Here is a 17308-nt window from a genome sequence, read left to right as displayed (position 1 = left end):
ATGTATGTATAACAATGAACATACATGAGGCAAAGACCAAGACTGGTAGAGTACCCGCATCAACAAAGCATAAAGGAGGGAAACAAAACCAAACCGAAACACAAAAACCATATTCTACAATACATGAACACTGGAAGCACCATAAGTGGGAAGTCAGTCATTCATGGATGTGGGTAGCATGGAGCATACACAGTGCTGTGTCTACCTCTGGGTTTGGTATTTGCCCAAAACAACTATATGCAACTCCCTTAGTCAAGTACCATTAATACTAACATACTTTATAGTAAATAATAACAACAGAATTATCAAAATACAACAAACTCATCCTATCAACTCCAAATGGGAAATCAAACCCCAAACTTAGTACACAAAACACTTAACATATAATTTATAAAATATACTCACTATCAAGTACACATACACAGTAAACTCATAAAAGCAACATGTCTGTTATTCTTCACCTGGTCCCCAAGACCATGCAACTAAAGGGCTAGGGTTATACTTAATTGGTAAAGTAACCAAACAACCTAATTCATGGAAAACTATTTCAGCTGTATTAAATTTAAAGCGACTCAAATGAATCAATCATCATGTGGCACTATACCGGAGTATGTCGTATAGGAGAAAGCATGATAACTGAGCTGGAAAGACTATTACTTGGTCTGGACTCAAAAAGCTCATACTGTGTCAAAGTGACTCAAATGAAGCAAAGTTTATCATGTAGCACTATACGGGAATAAGCCGTATAGGAGAGAGCATGATAACTAACTTACAATCAACAGACTGATACATATCAGGTGGTTTTAACCAATAACTGATATTAATCAAACACTATCTTGTAATCACCTCAACAGAATAGTACACACATCTTAGAGTACTGAGCACACTGTAGCAGTACAACCGAGATCAGCATGTAAGATAATACCTGAATAGTAAACAAGATGGAGAATCAGTGGCTTAGATATAATACTGGCAACCTGATAGACCAGAGAGTAAGTGAAGCACCATCATGGCTTAACCATTAAGTGGTGAATGAACTTACACAAGTTATCCGTTGCATCGAAGCCAAATATGAGCATAGCTAAGCTTGCGCTCAACATTTAAATCGTCTCCGCTGAAGCGGGGATAAGTAACCTAACCTTCAGTGACAGCAGATGAGAGAGAATGAGTCATCCCCTAGAACATTCTGGAACAGACTGAAAATTACAAACTGCGTTAGATCAGTTTAACGTAGGCGAACATAAATGGAATAGATTTAAAGATGGAATTAAGACGAGTCTGCCAGTATATAATACTAGTAGTTTACTGATCTGACAAGAGAGTTATTAATTAATTACGGTGGAACAGAAACACAAGTTTGCTCTCAGCCAATGACGTACCACAACGCGACACTGGTCAAGCCGTCAGCAGGTGGCCTGGCGAGGAGGACAAAATGATGTAAGCAGAGTGACGTCACATATACTATGCAAGGGTTAGGACGGAAAACGTCGTCTGCTCTGGCTTGTGCGTGAATAGTGTTGGAGCAAGCATAGCGCGCTTGGTCACATATATATATATATATATATATATATATATATATATATATATATATATATATATATATGTATGTATGTATGTATGTATATGTATATGTATATGTATGTATGTATGTATACAAACATGTACATTAGTAAAGACATCATTGCGGATCAGAAGAGCATTAAGAACATCCCAGATTGGATATCACAGTACAGACTTGATATGACAAAAAATGGAACACAATGTTGAACACTTTGTGGCCAAAAATGAGAAAACAATATTAATCTCCTTCACATAGGGTGAATGACTTTTTTCTTTTCTTTTCTTTTTCAGATATGTTTGAAATCGTTTAGTTAAATTGATCTCTCTCTCTCTTTTATTATTATTATTTTTAAAAAAAAACTGTTCTGCTTTGTTTCGTTTTGTTTTCCCGTTTTTCTTTATCTTTTAATCATTGAATCCATCCCGTCCCACACCCTGCGGGGCCTTCAGGTCCAGGCGCCGGAGGAAAGAGGTGAGGGCCGCCAGGTACAGGTCTGGGTAGTCCCGGAAGTGAGACACATGGGGGGAATCTGGGAACTTGCAGGCGAAGACCGGAAACCTTTTCTCACGCCACTCCTCCAGATACCTGTGATGTCCGTACAGGTAGTTAATCACACATCAGTACCTGTGGTGTCTGTCTAGGTAGTTAATCACACATCAGTACCTGTGGTGTCACTATAGATAGTTAATAACACATCAATACCTGTGGTGTCTGTATAGGTAGTTAATCACATATCAGTACCTGTGGTGTCTGTATAGGTAGTTAATCACACATCAATACCTGTAATGTCCATGAAATTAATTAATGCCATATCAGTATGTGTTATGTCTGTACAGTTCATTAATCCCATATAAGTACCTGTTATGTCTACACTGTTGAATAAACACAGAATAGTTCCAAACCACCTGTAATATCTGTACATTTAATCCGTCATTCATCAGTACCTGCAATGTCTGTACAATTTTTTATTCCCATATCAGTTATGTTTCTACAGTTTATTAATCACAGATTAGTACCTGTAATGTCCGTACCATTCATCACAGGTAAGTACCTGTAATGTCTGTAGAGTTTAATAATCACATATCAGTACCTGTAGTGTCCGTACGTTTAATTAATCACAGATAAGTACCTGTAATGTCCATACATTGAATTAATAATATATCAGTACCTGTAATATCTACACATTTAATTAATCATATATCAGTACATGCAATGTCCATACATTTAATTCATTAATCATATATCAGTACCTGTAATGCCCATACATTTAATTCATTAATCATATATCAGTACCTGTAATTTCCATACATTTAATTAATCATATATCAGTGCCTGTAATGTCCATACATTTAATTCATTAATCATGTATAAGTACCTGTTATGTCCATACATTTCATTTATTAATCATATATCAGTACCTGTTATGTCGATACATTCAATTTATCACATATCAGTTCATGTGACCTCCGTAGAGTTACTTAATCACATATCAGTACCAGCACAAAGCATTACCTGTAATGTCTGTACACTTAATTAATCACAAATCAGTATCTGTAATGTCCATGCAATTAATCAATAACAAATCAGTACCTGTCATGTCTGTACAGTTAATCACAAATCAGTAATTGTAATGTCTGCACAGGTAATTAATCGAAGATCAGTACCTGTAATGTCTGTATCAATTAACCACATAGCAGTAGCTATAGTGTCTGTACAGTTATTTAATCACAGACTAATATTTGTAATGTCTGTACAATTAACCAATCCTACATCCGTACCTATTATGTCTGTACAGTTAATTAATCACATAACAGTACCTGTGGTGTCTGTACAGTTAATTAATCACATAACAGTACCTGTGGTGTCTGTACAGTTAATTAATCACATAACAGTACCTGTGGTGTCTGTACAGTTAATTAATCACATAACAGTACCTGTGGTGTCTGTTACATTTAATCAATCACACAACAGTACATGTGGTGTCTGTTACATTTAATCAATCACACAACAGTACATGTGGTGTCTGTTACATTTAATCAATCACACAACAGTACATGTGGTGTCTGTTACATTTAATCAAATACACAACAGCACCCGAAAACCACCACCACCACTACTGCTCTACAACAGGCCCCCACCTCTCTGTCGTCTCTGCCGAGGAGATGAGGTCGACAGGGGAGTAGAGCACAAGGGTGGGGAGGGGGTTGTGATGGAACACGCGGTGTGACTCCCGGAAGTGGAAGGCGACAGACCTGGGGAAGGCGGCCAGGTACAGGAGCCAGGCCCGGCTGACGATGGTGCGGGCAGTGGGGCTGTCAGTGACGGCGTTGGCCATACCGTGCTGCATGTGTTCCAGGTAGGCCGGACTGTCCAGCACCACGCCCACCAGGCGGCAGCTCAGGTCGCTGGGGGAGGAGCGGGAGGGGGGCGAGGGGTCCGCTGCCCGGGTGCCCAACTTGCCCGGCTGGTGGATCGTCTCCTCCTGCTGACCCTGACGCCCGAGCATCATGAGCTGCAGCTGGGTGTAGATGAAGGCCCCAGTGGAGAATCCGTGCACCACCACCTGACGGCTGGACAGCTCCTCGTTCTCCTGTGACACATGTAATTCTGTCATCATGACAGCTCTTTGTTCTGTAACACATGTAACTCTGTCATCATGACAGCTCTTTGTTCTGTAACACATGTAATTCTGTCATCATGACAGCTCTTTGTTCTGTAACACATGTAACTCTGTCATCATGACAGCTCTTTGTTCTGTAACACATGTAACTCTGTCATCATGACAGCTCTTTGTTCTGTAACACATGTAATTCTGTCATCATGACAGCTCTTTGTTCTGTAACACATGTAACTCTGTCATCACGACAGCTCTTTGTTCTGTAACACATGTAATTCTGTCATCATGACAGCTCTTTGTTCTGTAACACATGTAATTCTGTCATCATGACAGCTCTTTGTTCTGTAACACATGTAATTCTGTCATCATGACAGCTCTTTGTTCTGCAACACATGTAACTGTCATCATGACAGCTCCTCGTTCTGTAACACATGTAACTCCAGTTTGTTCCAGTGTACAGACAGCTCCTCGTTCTCCTGTAACATGTGTAATTCTGTCATCATGACAGCTCCTCCTGCAAACAAACTGCACTCATGCAGAAAGAGACAGTGAACTATGCTGGGGGTTGGGGGAGTGTGTGAATTCCATTTGCTGCTTACACACACACACACACACACACACACACACGATTTTTCAAGCTGTGCTGGCAGAAAACTTAGAGCAATCCACAAAGAGCACGATGAATGATGGTGGTTCATATACTGACCACGAAAAGTTCTGAACGACTCCATAAAAGCAGATCTGTATTAATAAAATATCAACAAATCAAGAGAAGGCTGCCTGAGATCCACAACTGGCTTCTCCTTTAATACACCAACGGCTGTTTATGGCACAGGACATCATGAACAGCTAAGCCAAAAACACAGTCGAAAAGCAATATGTGAGCCATTAATTGACACTGGTGCTCTCTCTCTCTCTAACCCCCTCCTCTCTCTCTCTCTCTCTCTCTCTCTCTCACACATACACACATATAAACTGTATCTTGCGCTTTCAATAAACACCCACCCACCCACACACACACACACACACACACACACACACACACACACACACACACTTCTGCGGTCACACACATACACATCACACCCACCCACCCACCTACCCACCCATTTACATATACACACACACACCTCCCCCCCCCCCACCCTGCCCCTCCTCTCCCCACCCCCCACACGCACACACCCACCTACTCCCCTGACACCCTCCCACCCACCTACCCATCCACACACACAAACACACAAACACAGACACACACACACAGACACACACACACACACACACACACACCAACCCCCACACCCACCCTCCCACCCATCCACACACACACCACACACCTCCCCCCCACTCTGCTCCCCGTCTCTCCCCCTTCCCTCCCAACCACACGCACACACCCACCTACTCCCCTGACACCCTCCCACCCACCTACCCATCCACACCCACACCCACACCCACACAGACCTGTAGCACGTTGAGCAGCCTGGCAGTGTTCTTGATGCCCGTCCTGGGACGCACGATGTCCTTGAGAGACACACACATGGTCAGCACGTCAAACCCCTGCCCCCAGTACACCTCCTGGTACTTGTGTAGGTGCTGCTTCTTGGCGTTCAGCCACCCGATCAGCACCACCAGGGGGCGTGGGTGAAGGATGCCACGGGGCCCCAGGGAGGAGAGTTCAAACCCGTCGATGTCGGTGGTAGTGACGATGTGTTTCGTTGTTGTTGTGGGAAGGGGAAGAGTGTTGAAGGTGGTGACTGCTGGCAAGACATCTGTGCTGGGTGGTGGTGAGTGCCAGCACCGTGCTGTGTTTCTGCACACAGTCACACTGAGGTATATGTTTACATCATTATATAGTATATATATATAATTATCATCACTGTATATGTCTGTGGACAGTCTATGTACTGTGTTTCTGCACACAGTCCCACTGAGGTATATGTTTACATCATTATATAGTATATATATATATATATATATATATATATATATATTATCATCACTGTATATGTCTGTGGACAGTCTATGTACTGTGTTTCTGCACACAGTCCCACTGAGGTATATGTTTACATCATTATATATATATATATATATATATATATATATACATACATATATATATATATATATTATCATCACTGTATATGTCTGTGGACAGTCTATGTACTGTGTTTCTGCACACAGTCCCACTGAGGTATATGTTTACATCATTATATAGTGTGTATATATATATATATATATATATTATCATCACTGTATATGTCTGTGGACAGTCCACACAGGAAGACCAGTGCAGCTGCCTGTGGTTACCCTCCATGGTTTTTACCCCGGTCTAACATCCCACATTATAAACCCCACCCCACCCCCTGCCACTCCCCTCCCCCTTCCATAGGTCTGCTGAGGAATGTCTAGCTTTCCTGAAGCGTCCCTCAGGGAACCCTTCCAGATCCTGAACCATCCCCATTGGGACGTTCTGGACCCCCCCCCCCCCACACACACACACACACCCTACCCAGCTGGGACCAACAAATAATCAAAATTATTATGTCTACAAGCTCTACCTTGAGTAATCAAGGTAAAGTTAATAGATTTAATTTCTTTCAGCCTCCATCTTCAGCACAGAAAATATAACCAGTAAAGTTAATGATTGCATTTATGTATCATATGTTTACAACCTCCATCGTAAGGGGACCAAAGAAAACAATCGCATGAAAATAAATAGAAAAACAGATAAATAGATGAATAAACATCTGTTGATCAAAAACATAGATTCTCTCTCTCTCTCTCTCTCTCTCTCTCTCCATGGGATTTTCGAAAGAAAATGATAAACAGAAGTTTGGATGTACAAGTATGAGTAAAGCAAAATTCATTTATTCATTTATGGAAAAAAAACACAATTATAGGACATATTATTTGATGATAATTTGATAGATACACATGATTGTGTGCATGTGTATACAAGAATATTTATTCATTTTGGATGGTGGAGCTGACCGAAGTGATCAGTTGATTTATGTTTGTCCCATTGTCGGTATATACATTATTTGTATGTGTGATGAGAATGTTGATTTATATTATGTTTCTTTGTTTGATCTTGTGTTTCCTGATAATGTATTGTTACCCCCTGTCACAAGGACTGTACAGTCAATGACAGTAAAACATCAAAGCGTCAAGCGTCTCTCTCTCTCTCTCTCTCTCTCTAAATATATATATATATATAATTGTGACCCTCGATCACGGAATGAGTCGCTTTGCACCTGACCAACTTTTTCGCGAGCGGCGATTTTAGGCGGGTTGTCGATTTTCAGATTTTGACTTCATAGTAAACTTTAGGCTTTCTTTTATCTCATATTGAAGTATCTAGGCATAATTGTGTCTTCTTTTGCCTTAAAAGTGTGCTTAAAATGCCTAACCCATCATTCTGATCGCCTATGACTTCGCGAAATCGATCAACTTTGACAAGCTTGCCCTCCCTCATCTCTTGGAATCGACCGGTCGAATCATACATTGTTTTAAAAGTCAAGTCCGTCTCTTTCAATCTATGTCCTTCTCATTGGTTGATTTTTTTTTTAACTACGAGCGAATCATCGCTTTCAAAATAAGGATACACTACGTAAACAATGCGTCACTATGAAGGAAAATCCCCTCTGTCATTGGCCGAGAGAGGCCACGTGACGAAACCAGCCATTCAGCACGCTAGCTCAAATAAACATGGCCGCAGGGTTCGGAAGCACGCTTTTCAAGAGTGACTTGGTGATTTCCTGACAAGATACACTTGCGTTGCACACATTTTGCCATTCAGTGAAGAAGACGACATTTGTGAGTTTCTAACCCAGTACTTCATTGATGGAACTGACCATCCCAACTAGGCTGATGGTCATGAAATCGATCTCAGTGAACACGAAGGAGACGCTGATTTCGAAAGCAGACGACGCAGGGTTGTCGTTCAGCTTTTATCAACAATAATATTAATTTTGATGTAGATGACGAATCAACATTTGCACTAGATACAGAAAGGCTGGAAGCCTTCGCCTGTAATTGCCTAAATCACACGCACCAGGTCCCATCAGTGTTGTGACTGACATGGAAACAAGTGAAACTGACTTGCTGCACTGAAGTGATAGAACTGTGTTTCTCACAGCTCATACAAGGAATATGCAAGCAAAGTGACTGGGGGACTGGATATAGCTGAAGTGTCTGAAGGTAAGCATTCTTATTTTACCCACATTGAAAAATACTGAAATATAATGATGATATAATCAATTGAAATAATTTATTGAACAATGATTGACTCAAGACTGATTTATTGTCTTACATTGGAACAGACATTCACTGTTTGACATGTGGAATAAAAATGATTAAAAGAATAAAGTGAATCTGAGGAAATTAACAGAATGTAAATTAAAAGAAGATCACACACACACACACACACACACACACACACACACACACACACACACACACACACACACACACACACACACACAATGTGTGACACAGTGTGTATACATGTCACTCACTCACACACACACACACACACACACACACACACACACACACACACACACACACAATGTGTGTCACACAGTGAGTCACATACTCAGACAGTATCACACACACACACACACACACACACACACACACTGTCCCTTCACAGTTTAACCATTATATGTAACTGAGCAAGGAGAGGTACAGGGGCATGACATCATGAACAGTTTTCAGTTCCACAGAATTTGCTTCAGTGGATATTTTATGTGAATGTGTGTCAGGTTGGTGTGTGTGTGTGTGTGTGTGTGTGTGTGTGTGTGTGTGTGTGTGTTGTTTTGAGGTAAATAAATATAGAGTTGTGTCAACAGTAAATACAAACAGTATTACTAATAGTTCAATTTCTTTTTCAGCCCTGAAAGATATGATGGTATTTTATATGCCTGCCTGTACACCAGTGAATAATTCTGAGATCACTGCTGGCAAGTCATGTCATCAGAAGGAGAGGCAACACCACCACACTAACTACACTGTCAACTAAAGAACTGTCTGCTGGTGAACTATCTATGAGTGAGTGAGTCAACTGTTAATGTACTATGATTTATAGTATAAATTTACCATGAAGTGTGCAAACTTAGTTTCTTTTTACAAACTTTGTATAGATGTACATGTATGGAATTGTAAACTTTTGCACAGACATTTACATAAATGATATAAGTGTGCATGTGCTTGACATGCCACTATGCATAAAGTAACTTAATGGATTGCAGCATGTCATGCACATGCACACTGATATGCACACTGATACTCATTGTGATACAGCTTTAATAATCACTATTTCATACTTTTATTATCAGTAAACTGCTTTGCCTGATTATATATATATATATATATATATATATATATATATATATATATAAGTGTATTCTTTTTTTTATTTACTGATAAAATACATAGAACTGGAAGTAAAGCATTTTGTAAAGTCCTGTGTAAAGAATGAAAGCTGTGATGTAAATGTACAAAACTGAAATTACTGTTGATATTTAATCTGACATTATTAGCATTAATGAATAAACTGTAGAACATATAGAAAATAATTCAAAACAAAGAAAATGAAAAGAGATAAAGAAGTATTACATGACAAACTGTTTCAGGATAAACCATGCATTTTTGGAACATACTGACACCACCGGTGGAGAAAAAAGAGTGGAGGAAGAAGCTTCAACATCAACACCATCCACCCTGATGACTAACACTTTGTACCACAAGAATTGATTACCTGTGCCACATATCTGCACATTTTTTTAAAATTTTTTTTAGCAGATTGAGTGTTTGTTTGATGAAGTTGTGTGTCTTTATTGTGTGAAGTATGGGTTTGACAAGTCGGTTTTCTTTGCAGATGAAGTGTTTGAAGTGTTCATTTGGATTATGAAGTGTATTTCATTTGATGCTATGCTGGGATAAAACACACATGAACTTGTACCTTTTGTATGAGCGGTTTTGTTGTGTGGATCTTTTTTGTTTTAATTTGTTGTGCTTGTTGTATGGATTATGGTAATATCACAAGCACACTAAGCCAGTGAGCACATTGAATTACAACAATTACATGATTCGGCATCATGCTTTAGCATTTTTTACCTTTAATCTGGCATAAATTTTAGTACACATACTATACAAAGCAAAAGTTTCATAGTAATTGGACCACAAACACACCACAACAAAACTATTCTTAAAACTGGAAGGTTTTTTAGTCATGTTGAGCTGATTAAAAAGTAAGTATACAAACACTTCAGTTGCAATTATTTAAAAAAAAAAGAAGAAAATTCTTATTTGAATAAAATCAAACACACTCAATATTTTTCCTCCAAACTTTGTGCAGTTGTGGATATTGCCACTAAGTATGTGTGTGCCAAATTTCATGAACATATCTTGCTTAGAAGTATGTGGTTGCTATGAACATGTTCCAAAACTTTTCGGCCTTGATTTCTCAGTTCGTTACTTTCGCGACTTTAGAACTTCAAATCACAATAACTTTTCACAGAATCATCCGATTTGCAAACTTTTTTTTTCGCTGTAAAGTTCATTTATTGCAGATTTATGATATACCAATAACTAAAAATCGACCTCTGGTGCAAAGCGACTCATTTCGTGGTGGAGTGTCACAATTATATATATATATATATATATATATATATATATATATATATATAACATATATATATATATATATATATATAGAGAGAGAGAGAGAGAGAGAGAGAGAGAGAAGTGGGGGGAAGGAGGGAAGGAAAAACTACTCATCCATACATGTGTGTACACAGGCCGTAGCTGAAGCCTGACTGAATAACACAATAAACAAATGACGAACGCCTAGAGACAGCTTTCAGTTGGCTCTAACCCAGGTGGGCAGCCTGTTGTGCTAATGACTCCCATTTGGAAAGCGTTCGGAGCGTGGTCTCTGACAAGCAACAGCTGCGAAATGTAACTATCATTAATAATGATGACTACGACGACGATAATGATGATGATGATGATGATGGTAGCAATAACAATGATAACAATTGTTATAATGACTAGAGAGAGAGACATGAAGAAAGAAAGAGAGAGAGAGAGGAAACGAGAGAGAGAAATGAAGAGCCGCAAAGGAGCAGGAAGTACTGTCAAGTAACCTTTTCCCTGAGGAAAAGGCTTTGCATACTCACACCCACCCACACAGATGAATGCACACACACACACACACACACACACAGAGATCTCCCTCTCTCTTTCTCTCTCTCACATACACACACACACAGATCTCTTTCTGTGTGTGTGTGTGTATGTATCTTCACATGTATAACAAGTATATACAGTGTGAATATATGCATATCTTTTATATATGTGTGTGTACATGTACACATAGATACATGCACATACATACATGTACACACACATACAAATACACATATATGCATAAATATATATTATTATATGGTATGTGTATGTGTACTTTCAATTTGTACAATTACATTGGTGTACTTTCAATTTGTACACAAAAGAAAAGGAAGAAAAACATTTCTTGGTCAGTTGCAGCTTTTTCTCAGAATAAACTATTGCTTTTTTGTTTTCCTTGTTGTTCAGTTTGAATCAATGTTTCCGCAGTTACATTGGTGTGCTTTCAATTTGTACACAAAAGAAAAGGAAGAAAAACATTTCCTGGTCAGTTGCAGCTTTTTCTCATAATAAACTGTTTAGCTTTTTTGTTTTCCTTGTTGTTCAGTTTGAATCAATGTTTCTTCTTGTTCATCAAAATTAATGTTTTGAAGGGAGGTGTTTGGCAATTTTGCTGGAGGGGAAATATTTGTTTTTCACGAACATCTGTGATGCTTGTTCAACTCCAGTCATTGTGCAGGAAGTATGGGCTCCCAGTCCATTCAGATCCATAGCCAGGTCTTTATCTTGTTCCAGACTCACATGCTGAATGGGTGTACAGGTTTGAAGAGCACTGATCAGGCTCTGTTCATAAACAGTATTTATTTATATCTATTTGTCTGTTTACTTACTCATTAATTTCATCATCATTGTTATCTGTTGTTTCTTCGTCTTCTTCTTTTATTCAGTTATTCATTTCTGTTATATTTCTGTTTTTATTTCATTTATTATTTCAATTCATCAAATTTATTTAGTTATATATTTATTTAGTTATTCAGTTATTTCATTTTCCTTCACAGTGACACACATACAGATTCATGCTGTAATAGTGTAGATATCCATGCAGATAAAGATGATGTTGATTTTTTAAACAGAAAGATAAGAAATGAAAAACCACAAACACAACAAGAGAGGCAAGGCCTTCAAGACTCACTTGTGATTCACTTGAACAAGAGGCAAAGCCTTCATGGCTCATGTGTGAATCCTGTCCAAATGACAACTTTTTGGTTCAATGCATAGAAAGGAAAATTGCAAGTATATTATATACCTGGTAATCACTCCATGTCCTTATGAAATATGTGTATGTTGGTGAAAGCCCGGTTCCCAATACTCTGTGATTGACAATGGAGAGAGAGAGAGAGAGAGAGAGAGACAGTGTGCGTTTACACTGTTAACCGTGACAGTCCGAGTTTGAAATCCATGTCTCATCCGTCTTCTCATACTTTATTTAAAATCATGCAACGATACACCAATCTAATGTGCAGGAAGCATACTGCACACAGAAAATGAACCCATGGCAACATAAGTGTTTGTCCTCTGGCAAAAGTTGTGCAGACGAAATCTACCCCGATGGGTACACAAACATATGCATGCACTCAAAGCCTGATGTATTGGGTTATGCTGCTGATCAGGCATCTGTGTGGTAGACGTGGTTTAGCACATATATGAGTTTGTTCTAATGCCACCATCTTGAGAAACTGACATTTTGAATGTACTGATGGAAATGGTTTCTGAAATGACTGACTGGTGGTGGAAGAAGATGAGCTCAGGTGGTTGGAGGGAGTGGTCATCAACCTGGAGGTTGCTTGTCGTTCAATGAGGGAAGCACTGGGCCAGCTTTTTAGCTGAAATGCTTTAACTGTAGTGATGTTCTTGTTTTCATTTATTTATCTTAACTCTTTCGTTCCTATTTTTCTATGAACCATTACTCCCCCTTGTTCTGAGATCCCTACCATTCGCATATTCCCTTCATTCCTGGATTTAGAGAAGAGAAAGAAAGTATGAAGCAGGGTTCTTATTTTGGAGGCTTACGGTAACGCGGCTCATTACAGTACACTAAGATTGTCATATACTGTTGTGTTCAGAATTGATGTGAGAAGTTGTCTGAGACCCTGTTGACAATATAGGGTGACATCTCTGGTGACACTCAGGTGTAAAACAGGTGACTTTGGGGTCAAACACAATGCATACAACTACGTACTACATGCAGGACAGTGTTTTGCTTGCAGAGTATGCACATCATGCAGGTACTTACCGAGTAGTGCCTCGCATGTATCTCAGTGCCACACTGCTAGTCATATCCATGAAAAACTGTCACAATTGTCACTACTATTGTCCTTATCACATGAATGATTTGAACTTTGTCTCAAAGAGAATATTATATGCCTTTCACTACACTAGCAGTCACTGAGCCAGAATCAGTTCATTATCTACACAATTCTTGAACAAAAACTATTCAGAAACAATACTGTCTCTAAATATGCATGTCCATGTCACAATCATCACGTAATATGCCACACAAAGGTGACACATGTGTGATATACCTTGAAGCAGTCATGCCAGTTACTGCACAAGTATACACAACAATTTTTTACACTTCTTACTTTTTTAACTTTTCATCACCCGCTATCTGTGCTTCTGTAGCAACAGCTAATTGCACTCTCTCCTTGTCATTCATTTGAAACAGATCGAAATCATTATCTGTTAGAGCGTTGTGAAACTCATCATCAGAAAACTGGTCACAATCCGAACTTTCTACACATTGTTTTTCTGTGCCCGTGTGTCTACACAGCACATCAGCAAGAATGTAGCGGCGCCCACTTTCCCACGGCCTAGGGAGGGGGAAGGGGGTGTCTGGCATCCATTCCACTCATAAACACTGCCCCGCTAGTGACCCGGTCAAGGATAGATGACGCACACTGATGACGCGACTCGCGGGAAGTTCAAAGTGCTTACCGCGAGAACCGATTTTCTGGGCTGCAGGAAGGAAAGGGGGAATTCTCTGCTGCACGGTTTTCCGGCCTCCAGGAATGAAAGGTAAAAATCCTGTAAACCGGAAAACCGTGCTGCAGGGATGAAAGAGTTAATATCATTATCTTTTTTTTTTTTTGGTAGGTGTGACTTTGGTTAGTTATTAAAATAAGATATCTTCATTTATCTTATTTTAATATCATTATTATTATTGATTTTTGTTGTTTATTTTTGGTAAGCATGACTTCGGTTAGATGTAAGTAATGGCTGCTTGTGTTGCAGCAAGTTGTGGACTTTATTCAGAGTGGTAAATGTGTTGGGACACTGAATATCAATCACCACAGTGATGGTTTTCATTTTGGCTACTTCTCATTCATAAAAATGCTGAATTAAATATGTAATATAGTTTCTGCCATGAACTTAGTTTTGGGATTTAAAATCTTGAACATGAGTTAGCCATTAAAAAAAAAACCAATTTGTGTGTGACTGTGTGTCATATAATATTGATCTTGATCTTGTATATAAAAAAAAAAGGGGGTGTGGGGGGAGGGATTTTGTGTGTGTGTGTGTGTGTGTGTGTGTGTGTGTGTGTGCATGAATAGTCGTATGCATGCACATATAACTACATGCATCAAATTGGCCTTTCCATTAATCTATCGATAGAGTAAACCAATCAAACCTGAACATTGACATAATTATACATAATACGCAAATTGTACATAACAGGCATAGAAAACAAAAAAAAATGCCAGCAGGCAACTCGTATATCCTAGGTCCAAATTTGAATACAGCTTTGCAAGAATGCACAATTATGAAGTCCAGAAAAATAAATAATCATGGCTATCTTGAAAAAAATGGATGGGAATGAATAGCATGGCTGAAGTAATAAATGACAGAAAAGGAAAAGTGACATATAAAATGATAAATTTTCAGGAGAGGGTTTCCAGAGGGTGGGCATAGTATTTTAATGGAAAGAGTCCCTGACATCCCCACAGGGGCACACAAACAGCACCTTCAACAAACCAAACATCAACTGATCAAGCAACAGAGGCTTATGATGTTGTATTGTATTGTGTTTATTTAGATCAAAAGCATACAGGTTTTCTCACAGAAGATTCTGTTGTTCCTGTCCTAGCTGATGTCCATTTCCTGAAACAGAAGGACGACGAATTGTCAGTCATAAGAGATAAATATGCAAAGACGTGTTTGCAACTGAATTTTGTCGGGCTTCTACCATACAACCTTTTCAGCAAGGGAAACCCAAAAATGCGTGCATCATGCCAGCTGGTATAGTTTGTGGAACAAATACCCACAACCTGTCCAGCATGGGAGGCCCTACCAGGCATGTGACACATCAAATGACATAGCTCGACAGGTCACTGAAGCACTCAAGCTACTCCACCACGACAAGGTATCAGTTCCATGGGGTAGTAACATATCAAGTTTATTCATGTATTCATTTGTCAGAATGTCATATACAAACCAATGTGAAGCTCACTTTGTAAAACACAATATATTAGCACTAATGTTTACTGAATAGTTTGCAATTTAAAGAAAAAAAGTAAAACAATGGATTATGTTTAAGCATTTAAATCTGGTCTTCTTCTTATGCTACAATTTTTATTGACATTTCACTGTCTGCTGATTAACCATAATTCCATGCCTACAACACCAGTACAAGGCAGTATACCCTCCACACCACAAACCCTCTTCAAATTAGAATGGACCATCTCACGAGAAAGAGCTATAGATCTACATCATATATGTGAAGCAAGTTTTTTCAACAATCCCAAATTTCCTGATCAAGGCATCTATTTCAGAAAAAGTGCATGCCAACACAGCAACGCACTGTTTTGTGCAAACAACATGCACAAGTGTCCAAAGCTTCTGCTGTGGCTGCATGTGATCAAATGTCAATTAATATGCGAGTGTAAACTTCTACTTGTTATGTATCTGATCTATCAACCCGTTTGATGGCAGATACTTGAAGCTGAACTGGACACTTAAACTTTGTAATGATAAAATTTTATGGTGCCAAGTGTATTTTACATGTATATGTGTATACATGCATGTGTATTTTATATGTATATCTATCAATCAATGTATCTATCTATCTATATATAAGTTCTACATACATGTTACAACTTGTATATTTAAATAAAGATATAGAATATACACAAAATGTATACATACATTTTAACATACATGTGCACCTACCCACAACACAGTTTTGTCAGCCAGTTTGGCAACCTTCTCTGATCTATAGCCGTAACAGTTAAGATTGATAATATTAATGATGATAATGATCATACTATTCATAGCCATGTTTCAACAAAACACTAAATATAAGAAACCTTGGTCATTTGTTACGTACTGTGCTAGCCATCTAAAGAGAAAAGATGATCTTACCTTTCAGTGTTCACAGTGAAAGGGCAAGTCTGTCATGGATCCTGTCATAATCCTGTCAATCACAAACACTTTTGTTTATATAACACATTAGATCAATGCTACATACACACAACAAAATGTGACTAACACACATACCCACACACACAAAATGGATACATACATTTTAACATACATGTGCACCTAACACTAACAGCTACCCACAACACAGTTTTGTCAGCCAGTTTGGCAACCTTCTCTGATCTATAGCCGTAACAGTTAATAATAATGTTAATGATGGTCAAGTTCACTGATGATGCAGGTGAGGGGAACATACTGACACCTTTCCAGATGGAGATGACATAGGATTGGTGCCACACAGCAGTGTTCCACCTTTTGCTGCCCTGTGTCTACTCTGATGGCAAATGTTTTCTCTCTCATTCTTTTGAGATAATGAGACTGCTACATGAAATAATCTATAATTGACTTGAATTTGTACCCTAAAACTCACATATATCTTATTATCTATATCTGTATCTATCTATCTGTCAAATATGTGCAAGTGTATTTTACATCTATATGTGTATACAGGCATGTGTATTTTA

The 17308-nt window shown here is 38.8% G+C and overlaps 1 protein-coding gene and 1 long non-coding RNA gene across 2 annotated transcripts in view; one reads left to right on the top strand and one right to left on the bottom strand.

Annotated features, from left to right (window-relative positions):
• Window positions 1-1915: 1915 nt before the first annotated feature.
• Window positions 1916-17308, bottom strand: part of LOC143287178 (transmembrane protein 53-A-like) — a 34708-nt gene continuing 19315 nt past the window's right edge. The window contains exons 4-6 of the mRNA XM_076595122.1: window positions 5637-5985; window positions 3700-4151; window positions 1916-2146 (exon numbers count right to left, since the gene is read on the bottom strand). Coding sequence (XP_076451237.1) covers window positions 1966-2146; window positions 3700-4151; window positions 5637-5985 — 982 coding nt within the window. The 3' untranslated portion in view covers window positions 1916-1965. The remainder of the gene's footprint in view (window positions 2147-3699; window positions 4152-5636; window positions 5986-17308) is intronic.
• On the top strand, window positions 7901-10800 carry LOC143287335 (uncharacterized). The gene is made up of 3 exons (XR_013055943.1): window positions 7901-8375; window positions 9071-9227; window positions 9812-10800. It is a non-coding gene; the product is annotated as an uncharacterized LOC143287335 (long non-coding RNA).

The sequence above is a fragment of the Babylonia areolata genome, chromosome 11 (assembly GCF_041734735.1).
Source record: "Babylonia areolata isolate BAREFJ2019XMU chromosome 11, ASM4173473v1, whole genome shotgun sequence".
Taxonomy (NCBI): Eukaryota; Metazoa; Mollusca; class Gastropoda; order Neogastropoda; family Buccinidae; genus Babylonia; species Babylonia areolata.
The sequence above is the reverse complement of the archived record's forward strand: the minus strand, read 5'-3'. Positions and strand labels throughout refer to the sequence as shown.